Source organism: Chiloscyllium plagiosum, unplaced genomic scaffold, assembly GCF_037043375.1.
Source record: "Chiloscyllium plagiosum isolate Xiang-an unplaced genomic scaffold, Cpla_swu_hap1 HiC_scaffold_14, whole genome shotgun sequence".
NCBI classification, from domain to species: domain Eukaryota; kingdom Metazoa; phylum Chordata; class Chondrichthyes; order Orectolobiformes; family Hemiscylliidae; genus Chiloscyllium; species Chiloscyllium plagiosum.
In genome coordinates this window covers 79,249,895-79,269,189 of record NW_028270152.1, presented here as the reverse complement: position 1 = coordinate 79,269,189, position 19,295 = coordinate 79,249,895, and the positions used below count along the sequence as shown (strand labels likewise).

The following is a 19,295-nucleotide window of genomic DNA, read 5'->3' as shown; positions in this document are numbered from 1 at the left end:
AACCAAGAAATAAAATTTAAAATTTTCAAATACTAATAAACCACATACAGAATAACTGCCAGTCAATTGCAACCCAACTGTTACCTGTATTTGTTTTTTATCAAGTTCACAGACGTAAACCCTGTATCAGGTTCAGCAGTCGATGCAGACATCACTACACAAACTTCGGATAGTATTGAGAAGTTCGGATATTCTTTTCTCCACATATCAGAATGGGCCAAATCAATGCAAACCTTGGGGGCGAGGGGGGTGGAGGGAAAAAGAAACAAGGATTGGGACAGGGAAGATAATGAAAAAAGTTCACTCTTTCTCTAGTTATTCAAATATCTTGTGAAGAATTGACAATATTTTTCACGTGGGAGCTGTAAATGACTTGTTCTTTTTCATACAAAGCCACATTTCTATAAAGATATCAAATATTACAAAACTCTAGATCAGAATTTCTCAGTAGCAGGTCTAGAATATAATTTTCCTCTCTTTTCATACTTTGCATGCAATAAACATAACATTAATACTACATTACACTAGAATTAATACAAGTACTTAATCTACATAATGTAAAGATATTCTAAAACTTTGCTTACTTCATCCAAACTCTCTCCTTTTCTGGATGCAATTAAGTATTTCATCTGATCCCACTCTGCAACCAGATCTTTTCCATCGTTCGAAAGTAGGTCTGAAAAATGACTCTGGAGAGCTGCTGCTTCACTATTGCCATATTGAGCCAGTTTCTCTGGATCAGAAGGAATCCTATCTGGATCTAGGATACGAAAAGCTCTGATGATTGCATTATCAGGGAACCTCTCCTTCAGACTGTCAACAATATTCTTCACCTAATAAAAACAAAACAAGCAATAATCAAGACAAGTTAAAGAGCTGTTCTACAGTAAAACATCAACTCCATTAACCCATTTTTGCTAATGATCAGTTTTTACTGAACTATAAACTAACCCAGGGGCCTGTCTCAGTACTGAGAACAGCTGAGAATCTCTGGACTTTTCTATACCAGAGTGGTGTAGATGCTTAACAGTGAGTATATTAAAGGCTGAGGCAAGAGAGACATTTTGCAGTCCCAGGGAATAGAAGCAGCTAGGAGTGGGCTGGAAAGTGGAGTTGTGAGGTTACAATGAATGACAAAAGTAAGCTTGAAAGTCAATACACTATACTCCTGCTTCTATCTTTTCTTGGTAGTGGCATTATTTTTAAAATATACTAACCAGAGTTTTAACAGAGAGAGCTATCTCATCAGTAGCTTTAGCTGCTGTCTTATGAAGTATAGGTCCATGTGGTTTCCTGGTCATGGGTGGCCGAGAAAGAGCACCACTTTCCAGTAGCTGTATTCCCAATAGAAAGCTGCTCTCCCACAGTATGTTGTTTCCAAGGTACTTGCACTCAAGGAGATTGATTGTAGCTTGAACCCTTTCAGGTACTCTGACTGGATTCACAAATCTTTCTTGAAAAAATAGTGACAGATTGTCCAAGTGGTGGAGGAGATCTCTCAAGAAGAAAATGGCAAGTAGAATGCTGTAAACATAAAGAGAGAAAGAGAGACATTTCACAAACAGAGGATCTGGTCATCTTAGTTGCAAACTTGCAGTGTAATTGACAGCTTTAGCAATGGCTCAGCTAGTACCACTTCAGCCTGTTAAATCAGTAGGTTGCTGGTTCAAGTCCCACACAGAAACTTCAGCACAAAATCTAAATTAAAAGGCCAGCCGAGACCACAGGAAGTGCTGCAGGATCAGAGGTGCCACCTTTTAGATGAGGTGTTACATCACATTGCCCTCTCAGGTTAGTGGGACAAAAAAGACTTCAGATGGGAAAACAACCAAGTGTCTTTGCTTTAGTATTCTGGCCAATAATTATTCCCCAGCAGCACTAAAAACTAAGTTGTTATCTGTTCATAAAGTAACCTTCACTAATGATGGCAATAAACTAAACTTGTTGCAGTCTGCAAGTAGTAAAATTACAAAGCTCATAACAACCAACTTTAAAAAACACTTTCAAATTCAAATACATGTTAAAAATGAAGAATGTAATACCGAGGCTGTTGAAGTTTGAGGAGGATGCTTTCTGCTGTGATATCATGGTCACTGTAACTCATGTCAGAAAAGTATATGATGAGAGTTTGGTACGATTTGCAAATTGCTTGGATTGCCCTGCCTCGATTTATCCATTTGAGGTGGCAAGCCTTTGCCAGTTTGATGGCATTTGTCTCCAGGACATGAAGAACCTCTTCCAAACCGCTGTGTTTAACAGTGGATCTTTTACAAAATAAAAAAAAATTACATGAAATAGTTAACTTTTCATCCACCTTCCAACATAACCAGCTTCTAACATCCAAATATTGGATAACCAAACTCCAACTTGCTGATTGATTTCAAAAATCATCCTCAACATAAATCATCAATATTTGGTCTTAGCAAATAATTTTAATAATACACCAGAATGCTATGGTACAGAAACTGGACTGAAGAAAGGGGATCCATTTTAGGATTCTAATACTCCTCAGAGAGGATATAATTCTAATTATTCAAAGATAGTGGTCAAGACAACTGAAAGGAGTCATATTAATCTCAACGTAATCCAGGATAACTCTGCAAAATAAGTAGTCATTAAAAAAAAAAAATGCCTAAAAGTTTGCAGATGTTGGAAACAGAAGGGGCTATGTTGCAGAACACAACAGTATTGAACAGTCAAGAGGAAACTTGACTGCAGTGTACACATCGCATTAAAAATGGAAAACTGTAGGAAACAGACTCTCTAAAATGGAGTCATAAACACTAAAGTTCAATTAAATTTTATGGATTATGAAAGTCCTAGATATAATGCAGGGCAAAGTTAAAGAACTTACTGCTAATCTGAGAGAGAAAAATGTAGAAACACAGCAAAGTCTCTGTGCAATGTTAGACTAATACTTTGGACACAAGCCCTGCTTGAAGCAGCCAGAACGTTACCTGGCCCATTCACAGTTCAGGGAGCATCTGTGGAGAGAAGAGATCAGCTGAAGTTCCAAGTTCTGCAAGCACAGCTCTCACCAGAAAACAGAGCTGGTTTATACGCTACAATGGGGGTTGGTTAGCAATGCAGAGTGGCACTAATGGTACAGGCCCAATTCCCATATCAGCTGAGGTCACCAACAAAGGCGCTCCCTTCTCAACCTTGCCTCTTGCCAAAAGGCATGGGGACTCTTGAGTGAAACTCACTACCACTGGTTTCTCACACAGAGAGCAGTTGGTGGTCTTCTGGAAATCTTTCACTTTCACACTTGTGGAGTGACTTCTTGCATTTTCTAAATTAGTTTTCAAACTTCTGCAGTTCATTGGATTTAGCTAGTAACTCTAGAAAATTTCCACACTGAAGGTTTGCGAAACAGGTTTCTGTCCACAAACAACTGAAAACCCATTACAATTTCAGCAGAAAAAACCTATTTTACCTGGAAATGTATGCATAGATAGCTTTGAAGCAACCATCTATTTCTTGAAAGAGTGCAATTTCATTGTACGAATCCTTCATGGCCAAAGCCTCTGAATGTACCACAAAATGCTGTCCAAGTAGCCAGGGAATGTCTACCTATAATACAGGTAAGAAATTGCTAAAGTAAAAATCATTGCAGCACCATCCCAAACCTTAAAAGGATATCACTAATGGATGGTGAAACAAAAAAAAAACTCCATTTTACCGTAGAAATTTCCTCCAATATGGGAGAATTTATGCTACTGTCTCCGTCTCCACCACAAATCCTATTCCCTCCATCCCAATTATCATATCCCAATGCCTGATTAAGTCTCAGGCCATCTGATGAAAGCCTTATCCACGGTATGTTACCTGTGGGCTGACTATTAGAACACGCTCCTAGTTGCTTCCTCCTCCGAGAATCTCAGAACTGAGTGCATGCAGCCCATTGTGTCAGCAATGGCCCTACGAATGAACAAATCCTCTTGTACCATTCTCCCTGTTCTTCTCCATTAACCTGTACATTCAAACTTGTGCTGAATGAATTACAATTGTTTCTGGTTAAGCAACACTTAGAATTTTAAAATTCTACTCCTGATCTGTAATCCCTCGTTGGCCTGGCCCCGTAAACCAGTGTTCTCCTTCCAGCCTAACATCTATCCAAGGTACCTGCTCTCCTCCTATTTTGGCCTTTTGTGTATCTGGATTTTAATTTTAATTGCAGCCATATCTGCTATAATGCAGTAGTTCCATTCTCACGTAATCTCATGTTATAAGAAAGTTGCATACTAGCAGCACCATTTAAACTGATCGGATCGGAATTAAATTATAACCAAATACACGCTTTAAAAGTTTGTGCTTTAGAAACAGTGCCCCACCTCACATTAAGAAAATGTACATTACATCAAATGTGGGCGGCACGGTGGCACAGTGGTTAGCACTGCTGCCTCACAGTGCCTGAGACCCGGGTTCAATTCCCGCCTCAGGCAACTGACTGTGGAGTTTGCACGTTCTCCCCGTGTCTGCGTGGGTTTCCTCCGGGTGCTCCGGTTTCCTCCCACAGTCCAAAGATGTGCAGGTCAGGTGAATTGGCCATGTAGGGGTATGGGTGGGTTGCGCTTCGGTGGGTCGGTGTGGACTTGTTGGGCCGAAGGGCCTGTTTCCACACTGTAATGTAATCTAATCAGAACAACCTGTACTCCACTAGTGGCTGTATCTTCAGTTGGCAAGGATGAAAGCTATTGAATTCCAACTGTCATCTTGGTTCTCAGTTTGTCTCACAAGATTACTCTAAAACATTTCTGATATGCCAAGCTTTCTGTCCTCATACCTCCTTACATGGAGGAGTGCTAAATGCTGTTTTGGTAATTTCAAGCGCTTTGAGATATTTTACAAGTTAACTGCTCTCAATAATTTATAGCTTGTTTCCAGCGGTTCTACACACATCCATTTCAAGTAAGTTTTCCAAGTTGATAATTTGCATTCGTATAACACAAAAGTAGATAATACTTATTTGGGAGCACAGAACTTGAGAATTACTGAAAACAATACATATTGTGGAAGTTTTTCATCTCATCAGGAAAATTCACAAACATAACAATTCACTGGCAAATTCAACATTAGTTGTGTATGAGAGGGGAATGCTGATAGATTGGCAACTGCACTCGGATTAGTAGAGGCAATTGTCAAGGAGAAGGTACCTATTAATGCTGATTCACATTAACAGGAAGACTTTGTTTCAATTTTGAACAAGGAAGGTTGACTGACTGGTCAGAATATTCTTTGAGGAATGAACCAGTGTTAAAATTCATGGTTGAAATGCAACACAAACGTGATCCCTTCCACACTGTCCCAGTTGAGATATTAGCCATGAGTTTTCTACCACCATCTATCACAAATCTACCTTCACTAATCAATATACATGTGAAGTCACTTCATCTGACAAGGGAGCAGTGCTATGAAAGCGTGTGACTTTAAATAAACCTGTTAGACTATAACCTGGTGCTGTGTGACTTCTGATGTTATGCTATAAGATTGACCTTAATTGACAACTTAAATAGAGCCTGAGATTTTTTTTGTTGGTGTCCTCATGGTGTTGAAGTTTCCTCCCAGAGTCCAAAGATGTGCAGGTTAGGTGAATAGGCCGTGCTAAGTTGCCCGTAGTGTTCAGGGATGAGTTGATCAGGTGCATTTGTCAAGGGAAATGTCGAGTAATAGGGAGGTGAATGAGTGGGTTACTCTCCGGAAGGTCGATGTGGACTTTTTGGGCCAAATGGCCCATTTCCACACTGTAGGGATTCTATGATCTATGAAAATATTTTTAGGGGAGTCTGGCCTGGTCCATAACATCAGAAGCCATCCTGAAACATTTTATGAACTTCTCAGCTCTTCTATCTTTACCCACCTTACTTTTCCACCTTCTATGTAGATTAATATCGCCATGATTATTGCAATGCCTTTCTGACAAACCCTTTTTGTTTTACTTTCTCGACCCCTCAGCACCTCAGTCTTTGCAACCTCTCAAAAAAAAATCCCAAGGACAAAATAACCTTGTTAAAGTGGCACCATCGTCAAACTTAAAACAGCATGCTCTGCAGCCAGAAAGCAAGCTTCACTATACCTGATATTCTGCCATGAAATAGGACTAAAGATTGCATAGTATAGATGCCCCTGACTAGTTGTGATCATAATGATTAAATTCTACATTCAGTTTGAGGTAGAGATGGGTGTCAGTTTTTTCACAAAATTTAACAATGGTCACTTACCAAGATAAATTATGAAAGTAGGGCAAGCTAAAGTGAATTGGCAAATTGGGTTAAAGGTCAATAGAGATACAACAGTAGGCACTTAAGGAGATATTTCAAAGTACACACTGGATATACTCTAACTTGCAATAAAAACTCCAACAGATAGACTCTCCACCTGCGGTTAATTAGAAATGTGACATTAGGTAGTGTAAAATTAAAGAGAAAGATATTATGCAAAGCCAGCTATCAGGTCAGAAGATTGGATGGAATACAGAAGGCAAAGAATAAACAAAAAATTGATAGAGAAGGAAAATTAGTGAATTTCACAAAGCCAGCCAAAATGAAGATGGCAGCAAAAGCTTTTATAAATATTTAAAACTGCTGCTTCTACAGCAAGTTATCAATATCAAAAAGAAGAAATGGAAGATGAATTAAACAAGCATTTTGCATCAGTCTTCACTTTAGAGGACGCAAGTAACATCCCAGAAGCACCCATAAATCAGGAACTGGAAAGGACAGATGAACTCCAAAAAAATGTGAAAAACAAAGAAGTCGTACGGGGTAAATTGCTGGAAATTGTGTTAATTAAATGGTGAGAGTGTGCAGAGCTTGGAGACACAGGTCAGGATGTACTCATGCAGAAAATGCATAAGGTGAATTGTGCAGGCAAAGTAATTAGAAACATCAATAGAATGCCAACAATTATTGAGAGGCAAACCAAACACAAAATGTAAGGAAACTATGCTTCAAGTATACAAGACACTAGAGAAACTATAACTGGAGTAGTGTGCACAATATAATTTTATTTCCCAAAGGTTGTAAATGCGTTGGAAATAGTTCAGAGAAGACTTACTAGACGAATACTTGGAAGTGGGGAGACTGTCTTATGAGATAATCTTGGACATGCTAGCCTTATATTCACTTGCATTCGTAAGATTAAAAGATGATTTGATTGAAACATAAGGTTCGGAGAGGTCTTGAGAAGTTAAATGTAGTAAGGATGTTTCTTCATATGGGAGAAGGGAGATCTGGAGATTAATGTTTAAAATTCAGCAATCACCCACTTAAAGCAAAGAAGAGGAGAACTTCTTTCTCAGAAGGTCACAAGTCTTTATAATTCAATTGCTGAAAATGTGGTGGAAGCAGAGTCCTTTAAAATTCTGATGTTAGAGGTGGATAGGATCTTGTTAAGCAAGAGTGCGAAAGGTGCAGAGGTAGGCAGGAATGCCGATTTCAGATTATAATAAAGTCAGCCATTACATTACTGAGTGGATTACTCCTGCTTCTAATTCATCGATATAACCTTTCTAAATCCACAGTGATCAGCTCTTTTATCAGCTAATGCGAACATGTTGCCCTTGTCGAAACTCAGCACAATTATATACAGTCGCATCAATCTCTTAACTCCCTTACTTCAATAACAATCCACATTTCTCTAACCTGCTCTTGTAGCAAAATCCCACATTTTGGGGTTATCCTGATAAATATCTGTGCCTTTTCAAAGACCTTGATATTCCTTCTTATGAGTTTACAACATCTATATCCGTTATCATTGCCAGATGTTTGGCCCCAATTATAAAAGTAGGAAGATCATGTTGGACTTGTACAGAACTGTGGTTAGGTCAGAACTGAAGTACTGAGAGAAATTCTGGTCACAACACGATAGGAAGAATGTGATTGCAGTGAAGAGGGGGCAAAGGAAATTCATCACACGTTTTCCTGGAATGGAACATTTCAGCAATGAAGACAGGCTGTATAAACTCAGGTGAGGCCACAGGATCATAGACATGGAAATAGAAGCAGGACAATCAATGGAATCATTTGACACTGGATAGGGTCAGGTTGTTTTCACTGAAGCAGTGAAGATTGAAGAGGGCCTGACAGAGGTGCACAAGATTAGGAATGCTATGAACAGGGTGAATAGAAAACAGCTGATTCCCCTGAGTTAAAAACTTAATAATAAGAGGACATAAATTTTAAAAGTGCAAGGCAAGGGGATTAGAGAGGATTTCAGGAAAAGCCTTTTCACCTTGGAGGTGATGGTGATCTAGAATCACTGCCTCGGAGGGTAGTTGAGGGGTGAAACCTCAATGTTTGAAAATGTACTTGAATGAGCACTTCAGCTATCATAACTTTCAAGGTTATGGGATAAGTGGAAGGGCGTCTTCTGTGGTGTTTGATTCTATGATCCTGTTGTGCCTTTTGACTCCTAGGTGTTTAGCATCCTATTGAAACAATTATATACAAAAACCAGAACTGCTCAACTTCAACAAAACCTGCCTGCTTTAAGACTTGCTTTGCTAACAACTCTATGTTCTGCTGTCTTCAAAACAAGGGCTGAAAATGTGTTGCTGGAAAAGCGCAGCAGGTCAGGCATGAGGAAAGTTTGTCCAGCAGGCTAAGATAAAAGGTAGGGAGGAGGGACTTGGGGGAGGGGCGTCGGAAATGTGATAGGTGGAAAGAGGTCAAGGTGAGGGTGATAGGTCAGACTGGGATGGGGGCGGAGAGGTCAGGAAGATGATTACAGGTTAGGAAGGCGGTGCTGAATTCGATGGATTTGACTGAGACAAGGTGGGGGGAGGGGAAATGAGGAAACTGGTGAAATCTGAGTTCATCCCTTGTGGTTGGAGGGCTCCTAGGCGGAAGACGAGTTGTCTTCAAAACAACTCTATGCACACTTGAATACAATTCTTTTGCAACACAACGGTTGCATTCTTGTGCAACTCCGCGTTATAGAAAAATCACATTTAAGAAGCAGTGCTTAAACGGTTAGCGATGTAATCGCATTACAGCCAACTTATGTTTTAAAAGTTTGCACTTTAGAAACAGTGCCCCCAACTCATCAATTGCGTTTCAGTGAATTCACATTAACAAACTACGCGTTATAGCAGAACAGCCTGTAAATGAATTAGGCAATTCAGCCTGCTGATCGTGTCAATCTGACTGTAGCTCTCAACACCATTTTCTTTAACTCCTCACCCTCTTACTCCCTTATCATGCAAGGTTCAAACTAACTTAGCCTGAAAAATGTTCAACAGCTCAACCACCTCTACACTCCATTAAGATACTCCTTATCTATCTTATAAAAACTGAATGAACTGGGGATGCTGGACAGCAGAAACAAAATCAGGAATTGCTAGAAAAGCTCAACAGGTCTGGCAGTGTCTGTGAAGAGAAATCAGAGTTAATGCTTCTTGACCGGGACCCAAAATATTACCTCTTGTGGCAGTTTCTGTCTTTGTCATTAAAATCTTATTTTTAACTAAGCTTTTGAATATCCAGTCCAATATCCTCTTATATGACTGTCATACCTTGATTTGCAATGTTTCGAGAGGCAACTTTTGAAAGTAATCTTTTAATATATTACAAGGTACCACAAACATTAAGTTGTTGCGATTGTGACCAGTGGAGATTAATACATTGAAAAAGATAAATGCACACTTCTGTCTAATAATATACTTTTTAAGACCAATATAAATTCCTAGAGGTCACGTGTCAACTGAACAAAAGGTCACAGCCAATCTCTGATTCACTTGAGAGGAAGAGATAATCATGCTCAGTCTGAATATGATTGGATAGAGTCAAAAAAGCTAGAATCCAAAAGTAGACAACAGAAGGCTGGGAGAACACAGCAAGCCAGGCAGGGAAGTCAATGTTTTGGGTGTAAACCGTTCTTCAAGGCTAGATATGGGGGTAGGGAGAGCTACAGATAAAGAGGAGGAGTGTGGGGAGGGAGGGTGAGTAGAGGAATGGTGAGATAGCAATAGGTCCACCAGCAACTTATTCTATATTTCCCTCTGATCCACTTTCACTCCCTATTGAAAACAGGTGCTATGTTGATAGTTCCACTTAAAAACAATAGCAATCATTATTTTCCCCTTTTATGACTTAAAAACAATCTTGCAATAACATGCTTCACTACTCAGACAAAAACAGAAATTGCCAGCAAAACTCAGCATACCTGTGGGAACAAAGAAGGGTTAACTTTTCAAGTCTGGTTACTCTTCATCACAACTGTGCTTTCTTCCCACAGATGCTGCCAGACGTGCTGAGTTTTGCCAGCAATTTCTGCTTCTGTTTCAGATCTCCAGGAATGCTTCATTTTATTTAATGCCTTACTACGGATTGGTTGTTCCCTTTAAAGCCTGGGGCAGCACATTGGCTCAGTGGTTAGCACTGCTTCCTCATAACACCAGGGGCGCAGGTTTGATTCCAGCCTCAGCGGCTGCATTTGTGGAGTTTGCACATTCTCCTCGTGTCTGCATGAGTTTCCTCTGGGTGCTCCAGATTCCTCCCACAATCTAAAGAAGTGCAGTAAGGTGAATTGGCCATGCTACATTGCCCAATGTTCAGGGATGTGTAGATTAGATGCATTAGTCAGGGGAAATCTATAGTAATAGGGTAGGTGAACAGGTGGATTACTCTTCGGAGGGTCAGTGTGGACTTGCTCAAAATGGCCTGTTTCTACACTGTAGGGATTCTATGATTAAATTTGCTCACATTGGGGAACATTGCATGAGTTTACAGATGGGACAGTCTGCCAATTGAAAACAGGCTTTATGGTTTGGCTGAGCCTATGTATTCAGGGCTCATTGCATAAGGTGATGCATAGAATTGGACAGCCTGCTCCCCATCAAAAAGAAATAGCCAAGCAGATGCAAGACTTTTGATAAATGCCAGCCACCTATTTCACATTGTCAGAATGTTCGAGATATTAATCAAATCACTACCAAACAAAAAGCATATCAATTCTGATTCATCACCATGATGCTGTGGTACAGGCTAAATTATAGAGAGGGAAATATGAAGTGTGTGTGAATTTCATAAGATTGGAACATAAGACTACAGAATTCAATATGGTCAATCTTGAAATTGAGCCAACAGTGATAATGGAATACTCTGAAAATTAAGGCAGTCTTTTTTGTAATTCCTTTTCAGAATGTAGGCATCACAGGCAATGCCAGAATTTACTACTCATTTATATTTGCCTTTGAGAAGACAATGGTGAAGTTTATAGATGGTAAACACTACAGTCAAGGCAGGAGAGGTAGCAAGTGTTGAAGGTGGTAGACAAGTGGGCTGCTTTGCCCTAGACATATCAAGTTTCATGAGTTTTGTTGGAGCTGCACTCATCCAGACAACTGGGACGTATTCCATTATATTCCTGACTTGTACCTTGTCAATGGTGTCTCGTAGATGGCACAGGCTTTGAGAAGTCAGGAAGTGAGTTAATGGCTTCAGGATTCCCACTCTCTGCTCTGTTCTTGCAGCTTGGATCAGCAGCATAAATAGCTAAGTTTATGTTCAATAGTGAAATCTAACATATTTGATAATGCAAAGTTAGATGGCAATATCTTTGAATGATATGGGGAGGTGGATGAATTGCCTCGTCTGAAACAGTCATTGCTCGACATTTCTTACTTGCTGCTTTGATGAGGAGGTGCCAGCTCTTGCTGCTTAAGAGCCTGATTGTTATCCAGCAATTAGGCACAGAATGCTTCACTAACTGAGGAAATATCAATGCTACTGAATAGTCTGAAATTTGAGCATGGTAGTGGAGTAGTGGAAATATCAGTAAAATCAATAATCCAGAATCCCAGATTGCTATGGGAACATGAATTTGACACGGGCTCAACACAGCAAATGACAAAAACTAAAAACAATAAGAATGTGGAATTAAAAGCTAGGCCAATTGTAACCACAGGATCACCACGGATTGTCATTAAAACTCATTTGGTTCGCTAACATCCTTTAGGGAAGGATACTGCAACCTTACCTGGTCTGGAGGTCACTGCACCCAAAATGACAACTGCTTTCTCTCCACAGATGCTGCCAGACCTGAACTTTTCCAGCAATTTCTGTTTTTACAACCTGATAAGTCTTCTCTGCAGCCTCCCCAGTACTATCACATTCCTCCTCTAATGCAGATTACAGAACTGCACACAATGCTACAGATGTTGCCGAACCAACATATTACACAGTTCCAGCTCTTAAACTCCATGCCTCGACTAAAAAAATCCCCTACGCCGCCTTAACCATTTTACCCATCTGTATTGATACCTTAAAGGACTGGTGCCCATGCACATCAAGGTTCCTCTGATCCTTGGTGGTTCTCAGGTCCCACCATTCATCTTGTATTCCCTTCCCTTGGGTAATTCTATTCCTGAAGAAGGGCTTTTGCCCGAAATGTTGATTTTCCTGCTCCTCGGATGCTGCCTGAACTGCTGTGCTTTTCCAGCACCACTATAATATAGAATCTAATGCCCTAATACGTTACCTCATTTGTCCGGAATGAATTCTATTTGCCACTGACCAGCCCATCTATACCTGCCTGCAATCTAAATCTATCCTTGCTATTTATCGCCCAATTTAGGTCCGACCTACAAACTAAATAATCATCCCTGTACATTCAGTCGAAATCATTTATTAAAAATACACTAACAGCAAGGGCCCTAACACTGACCCGCGTGGGGCACCACTGGAAACAGACTTCCAGTCAGCAAACCACTTCTCAACCATCACCGTCTGTTTCCTGCCACTTTGCCTTAGATTCCATGGGCTGTGACCTTTGCTATCAGTCTCCCATACAGGACGTTATCAAAAGGTCTTACTGCAGTCCAAGTAGGCTACACACACATCCATGTACCTCATCATCTCTTCGAAAGCTTTAATCAAGTTGGTCAGACATGATCTCCCTTTCAGAAAATCATACTTACTGTTCTTGATAAAGCTTTACCTCTCTAAATAGAACATAGAACATAGAAGAATACAGCGCAGTTCAGGCCCTTCGGCCCTCGATGTTGCGCCGATCCAAGCCCACCTAACCTACACTAGCCCACTATCCTCCATATGCCTATCCAATGCCGGCTTAAATGCCCATAATGAGGGAGAGTCCACCACTGCTACTGGCAGGGCATTCCATGAACTCACGACTCGCTGAGTAAAGAACCTACCCCTAACATCTGTCCTATACCTACCCCCCCTTAATTTAAAGCTATGCCCCCTTGTAATAGCTGACTCCATACGAGGAAAAAGATTCTCACTGTCGACCCTATCTAAACCCCTAATCATCTTATACACCTCTATCAAGTCACCCCTAAACCTTCTTTTCTCCAATGAAAACAACCCCAAGTGCCTCAGCCTTTCCTCATACGATCTTTCTACCATACCAGGCAACATCCTGGTCAACCTCCTCTGCACCCGTTCCAGTGCCTCCACATCCTTCCTATAGTATGGCGACCAAAACTGCACACAATACTCCAGATGTGGCCGCACCAGAGTCTTATACAACTGCAACATGACCTCAGTACTCCGGAACTCAATTCCTCTACCAATAAAAGCCAGTACGCCATATGCCTTCTTCACCGCACTATTTACCTGGGTGGCAACTTTCAAAGATTTGTGTACATGGACACCAAGATCCCTCTGCTCATCCACACTACCAAGTATCTGACCGTTAGCCCAGTACCCCATCTTTTTATTACTCTTACCAAAGTGAATCACCTCACACTTAGCTACATTGAACTCCATTTGCCACCTTTCTGCCCAGTTCTGCAGCTTATCTATATCCCGCTGTAACCTGCCACATCCTTCCTCACTGTCTACAACTCCTCCGACTTTCGTATCATCCGCAAACTTGCTCACCCAACCTTCTAACCCCTCCTCCAGGTCATTTATAAAAATGACAAACAGCAATGGTCCCAAAACAGATCCTTGCAGAACACCGCTAGTGACGGCACTCCAAGATGAACCTTTGCCATCAACTACTACCCTCTGTCTTCTTCCAGCCAGCCAACTCCTAATCCAAACCTCCAACTCACCCTCAATGCCATACCTCCGTATTTTTTGCAGTAGTCTACCATGGGGAACCTTATCAAACGCCTTACTAAAATCCATATACACCACATCTACTGCTTTCCCCTCGTCCACCTCCTTAGTCACCTTCTGATTAATTTCGTCCCTCAGGAGTTGTTCCCAATAGTTTCACCACCACTGAGGTTAGACTGACAGGCCTGTAGTTTCCTGCTCTATCCCTAGCTCCCTTCTTGTACAACAGTACATCGGCTGTCCTCCAGTTCTCCAACATCTCTCCTGTGGCCAGAAAGGAATTGAAATTTTTTTTAAAAACAAGTGCCCCAGCTATTTCCTCCCTTGTCTCATTGAACAAGCTGGGATACATTTCATCCAGCCCAGGAGATTTATCTACTTTTAAGTCTGCCAGACCACTCAGAACTTCCTGTCTTGGCTAATTTCTTTAGTTATATCAAAGACCTCTCCCCAGTTTCTGTACTCATATAGCCCCTTACCAGTCAGCACAGACAAAAGGTATTCATTTGGAACCCTACCTACATCTTTTGGTTCCAGGCACAAATTACCACTGTGGTCCTATGTGGTAATAAATACAACCACTTACTCTTTTCCCTTAAATGTGCCTGTAAAATGGCCAAGAACTTCCCATTATTTTACCTACCAGTATCGTTTCATCTCATGGTTTAACTCTCCTTTTTAAGATCCCTCTGTATGAAGGTGGAACATGATCTTCACAGGATTGTGGTGTGGTCACTCCCACCAAGTGATACACAGATGCACCTTCACAATTGAAGATAAGTTCAAATATATTTATTCCTCATGCTGGTTTGTACTACTAAGCTACTTTTTGTAAAGAACAACAAAATCCCCCTGATAAACTTCTTCCAAGAAATGCAGAAGATGGAGGAGAAGATTGACAGTAGCAAGTAGTAATCAGAAGGCATCATTACATCAGGTTAAACATAGGCAATGGGAATCCATGAGGTATGAAACCATTCCATCTCTGGTGGACCTTTCCTGTCACAGGAGAAAGGGTTTGAGAAGCAAGGAATGCCGCCTATGATCTGCAAGCATGATTACATCATTGCTGTTGTTTGACTGTTCAATGGGACAGCATTCTGAACATTAGCACTAGTTGGGAGAAGAGAAATGAGTTGTGTGCGCTTATTTTTGGTGATCTTATCCACATCCAATTTACGTCAGATTGGCCTTTGATTTTATTCTTACGACATTACTTTGTAGCCATATTAGAAGACATTTAGGGAGACAGTGCATTAGATCAGGAGTCACGTACAAGTTATTTGAAAAGGGCAGATTTCTTTACTTGAAGGTCATTAATAAACAGTTTGGTTTCTCTAACAATACAACAGCTCCACAAAAACCACTCAGAATACCAGATTTTTATTCCATATTTGACATATAAATAGAACTTATATTCACTGATTGGAACTTACGCTGCTGAGTTATTCAGCCAGGCCTCAGGAATATTAACCCAGAACATATCCATTACCCATTAAGTACAAGAAACATTACTAAGACTTTGGATAACAACACACTTGTAAATGGTGTTATGAAAATCATTACTCCCAAAATGATGCTGGAATAGAAAACAAAATATAAAACTTATTTTCCACCTCCTCTCACACACAATTCTCAGTGATTAATATTGTGAATCACATCAACAATTCTCTATTCATTGAACTTTTCCAAACAACTTCACCATTCCTCCATTATTAGGTTGAACCAGTAAATTGAACAGATCGAAAACTACCTAATGTCCGAATGCAGATGAGTGAATAAGATCCATCTTGAAACTCTAGAGAGACAGAAGCCCATTTTTTTTTACAACTAAAATATAATTTGTATCAAATTGTCAAGATTGAATGATCAAATACTCCACGTGCTGTTAACTTAATGAAAATTCTATCACAATCAAATAACTGGTTTTAAGAGTGAATATTACAATGATTTACCTTGAGCTTGACATGAAGACCTCCTTTTGATCCCATCATAATGGGCGAACCATTTGTTGTTATCATAGCCATAGACTGTAGACAGATTTGGTGCTCAACATAGAATTTCTTAATGGATTTGTAAAGGGAGAGAGCATCAGCTTTACCATCCAGATACAGCAGCTTTATAAATTTCACCTGTAGCTCAGTCTGCATAAAAATAAATACAACCACTTACCCACAAGGACACGTGTACCATTCTTTTAAACAAAACACACAAGACAGTGCAAAAACCTTGCTTACACCTTCTGTATACTGAAAAAAATTGGGCATTAAAGAATAGAAAAGTCACTACCATCATTTCGAGATGAAAAGTTAAAGACTAGAAAATAATCAATTTGGGAAAGATAGTTTGTTCGGCCTCCCAGAAAGGTGAAATATTGTCAGGATCCAACATCTGAAATTAATTATACTTCAGTGGATAAATTTTAATGTAAGCGATTTTTTTCAATGGAGAACTTAGCAGCTCAAGGAAGGCAGCAGTACAGATACTAACTCAGCAGGTTGGGCGAGGTATCAGCATAGACTGCCAAGCCCCACTCCTTGTGAGATACTGTTTACAGATATTCAGAACAGCGCCATTCCGACAACTGGGAACTTGAGGGGAGACCTCTCTGGGCCTTCACTCCCCTCAACCCCTCTTCCCGCGTTCTCAATCCCATTTCCCATTGCCTCATGTTCCTCTTACCAGGCCTCTCTTCCTGCTGTACCTTCTCATGTCTTTTCTTCATTCCCTGTCCTAGGTCCCCCACTGAACCCCATTTCAATGTTACATTTCTTCTTTCTGCATGTGTTGGGCCGCCTTTACATATGACATCATCAAAATTTTATACGGTGACGTAGAGGGTCTGCACGTACAGTTGCAGGTGTCAGCAGGTACTGCCCAATTTTAATTCTGTCGAAATCAGCCTTAAGCAGGACTTTTAACAAGACCTCCAGTCAAAAGCAATTGGGTGTAATCGAACAGCAGCTGAAACTAGATCCACATTGAATCAGGTTTGCCTTCGGTGCATATAAACTAACCAACTTGTCACGAGTGTATGAGCTACAATATTGTGCTTGAGGTAAGTAATTTAGTGCAACAGGAGGGGAAAGGAAAGTAGTGCTCAATTGCTTTCATTGTTAAAGCCTCAGGAATTAATTCTTACTCCAACACAGAAGAAATGGGACAAGTTAGATTGGGGGTAGGCAAGGGAGGGTCTTAAAAATAAAAATGTAAATAGAATTGTTGTTGTCTTTTCCCTAGGATGGGGTAATTTAATATTGGGGCACTTTTTTTTTTAAGGTGAGATGAGAGAGATTTGAAAAGGACATGAGGAGCAAATTTTTTTTTTGAGGGTGGTTTGTGTGTGGAATGATCTTCCTGAGGAAGTGGTTGATGTGGATACAATTACAACATTTAAAAAATATTTGGTACATTTGAGTATTTGAACAGGAAAGGTTTGGAGGGATATGGGCCAGGAGTAGGTGGGTGGGACTGGTTTAGTTTGGGATTATGTTTGGCCTTGTTGCACCGAAGAATGTGTTTCCATGCTGAATGACTCAACATCAGGGGATTGATACCATTCCCTGTAAACAGCACAAGTCCAGAGGACTTCGTTGTCTGCCTGATGTCAGAACTCATGATGTCTGTTCAGCGCAAGGGAATCTCGAGTGGGAGAAAAGATTCAGTCAAATAGGTCCTAACAACAAAGGGGGAGACTCCGCACAGTTAGTATAAAGAGATAGGTGCCAAATTATAAAGAACAAAGGGCATAATTTCTAGAGTATTACCTAAAGCATTGCATATTTGCTTGGGGCAAATCAGATTAGAGAGATGAATGCGACTCAGACTGGTGTAGGACACATGGGTCCTGGTTCAGGGGACACTGGCACCAGTATTGAGTTAAATGGGATCTGTATCGATGGGACGATCTGAACTTAAACTGTGATAGGGCCATACTTCCCCAGTTATGCAGCTGGCAAGTGTAAGGTCTTTCAGTAAATAATGGGATCAAAGGATCAAATTTGGGAAGATGTGATAAATCAAAGCCAAGGCTAAAGAGAAAGCTATCAATATAGGAAATAATAATCAGATCATGACAACAAGGAATAGAGAGTATAAAAAACTAAACAAACAGGATTAGAACTTATTAAAATGATAAAACTAAAGTGTTCAAAATATAAACGATGAATTGAATATGCAAACAGAAATATACAAGTACAATCAAATAGACATTACAGAGACTGGATGTAGGATAAAATAGCTTGGGTCCTAATTATTGAAGAGTCCAGGACATTTAGGAAGGGTAAGGGACTTGGAAAAGTGGTCCTATTAATGCATGATTGTATTAGTACAATAGAGAGAGATGACTCAAGTTTAGGAAACCAAGCTGTGCAAACAGTTTGGGTACAAATAAGCCATGATAAAGACAAGAAGTCCCTTATTGGAGAGGTGTAGAGGGCCCTAACAGTAAACACACAGTGGAGTAGAGCATAAAGGAAGTAGCACAGAGTATGTCAGAAAGGCAAAGCAATAATCATAGGAGACTTTAATCTATACAGAGACAAATATACAGGCAAAGGGAGCCAAAATGACAACTTAATGGAACCTTCTTGGAATAGGTTATTAGAATACCACATTCCACAGAGTCGATCAAAAAACAGGCTATACTAGAATTTATATTGTCCAACCAGATAGGATAATAAAAGTAGGATAAGATGAGATACATAACATTAATGGTCTCACAGTAAAGTCACCTGCAGGTTGTGATGACCATAATATGATTGAATATTCAGAGTGCGGCAGATAATTTTCTTTTTAAAAAGCAATCAGGAGGACATGAAAACAAAGCTGACAAACTGCAAAATTATATTAAAGAACAAATCAATACACATGGAGTAGCAGACATTTAAGGGAATGTTTCGAAAAACACAGAATAGATGCATTCAAATGAATAAGAAAAAAATCTAAGGGACAGGCTCAATCTGTGAAAAAAGGTTGTAGCAAACAAAAAAGAGCACAATTGAGCAAAGACAGCTGGCAGGCTAGAATATTGTTTAAAAAAAACTGAAGACAATAAAAAAATAATAAGAAGGGAAAAATTAGAGTACAAGGACAGTATGCTAGAAATTAAAATCAGATAGTAAGAATTTCTAGAAATATACAGAGTGTTAACAAAATTTTTTGATTCCAGAGAAAGTGAAACAGCAGATGAATTGAATAGGTATCGGACATTGATCTTCACTATAGAGGATACAAGCAACATCCCAGAAGCAAAGATAAATCAGG

The 19,295-nt window shown here is 40.0% G+C and overlaps 1 protein-coding gene across 8 annotated transcripts in view; it reads right to left on the bottom strand.

Moving 5' to 3' along the window:
- Positions 1-19,295, bottom strand: part of nckipsd (NCK interacting protein with SH3 domain) — a 253,601-nt gene that overhangs the window by 203,803 nt on the left and 30,503 nt on the right. For 4 of the 8 annotated variants that reach the window (XM_087994558.1, XM_087994555.1, XM_087994553.1 and 1 more), the window contains 6 exons: positions 15,986-16,174; positions 3,437-3,573; positions 2,043-2,264; positions 1,218-1,524; positions 585-833; positions 85-233 (listed from right to left, as the gene is read on the bottom strand). The exons of the other annotated variants lie outside the window; for them this stretch is intronic. In XM_087994558.1, coding sequence (XP_087850684.1) covers positions 85-233; positions 585-833; positions 1,218-1,524; positions 2,043-2,264; positions 3,437-3,573; positions 15,986-16,174 — 1,253 coding nt within the window. The remainder of the gene's footprint in view (positions 1-84; positions 234-584; positions 834-1,217; positions 1,525-2,042; positions 2,265-3,436; positions 3,574-15,985; positions 16,175-19,295) is intronic. 8 annotated transcript variants of the gene reach the window in all.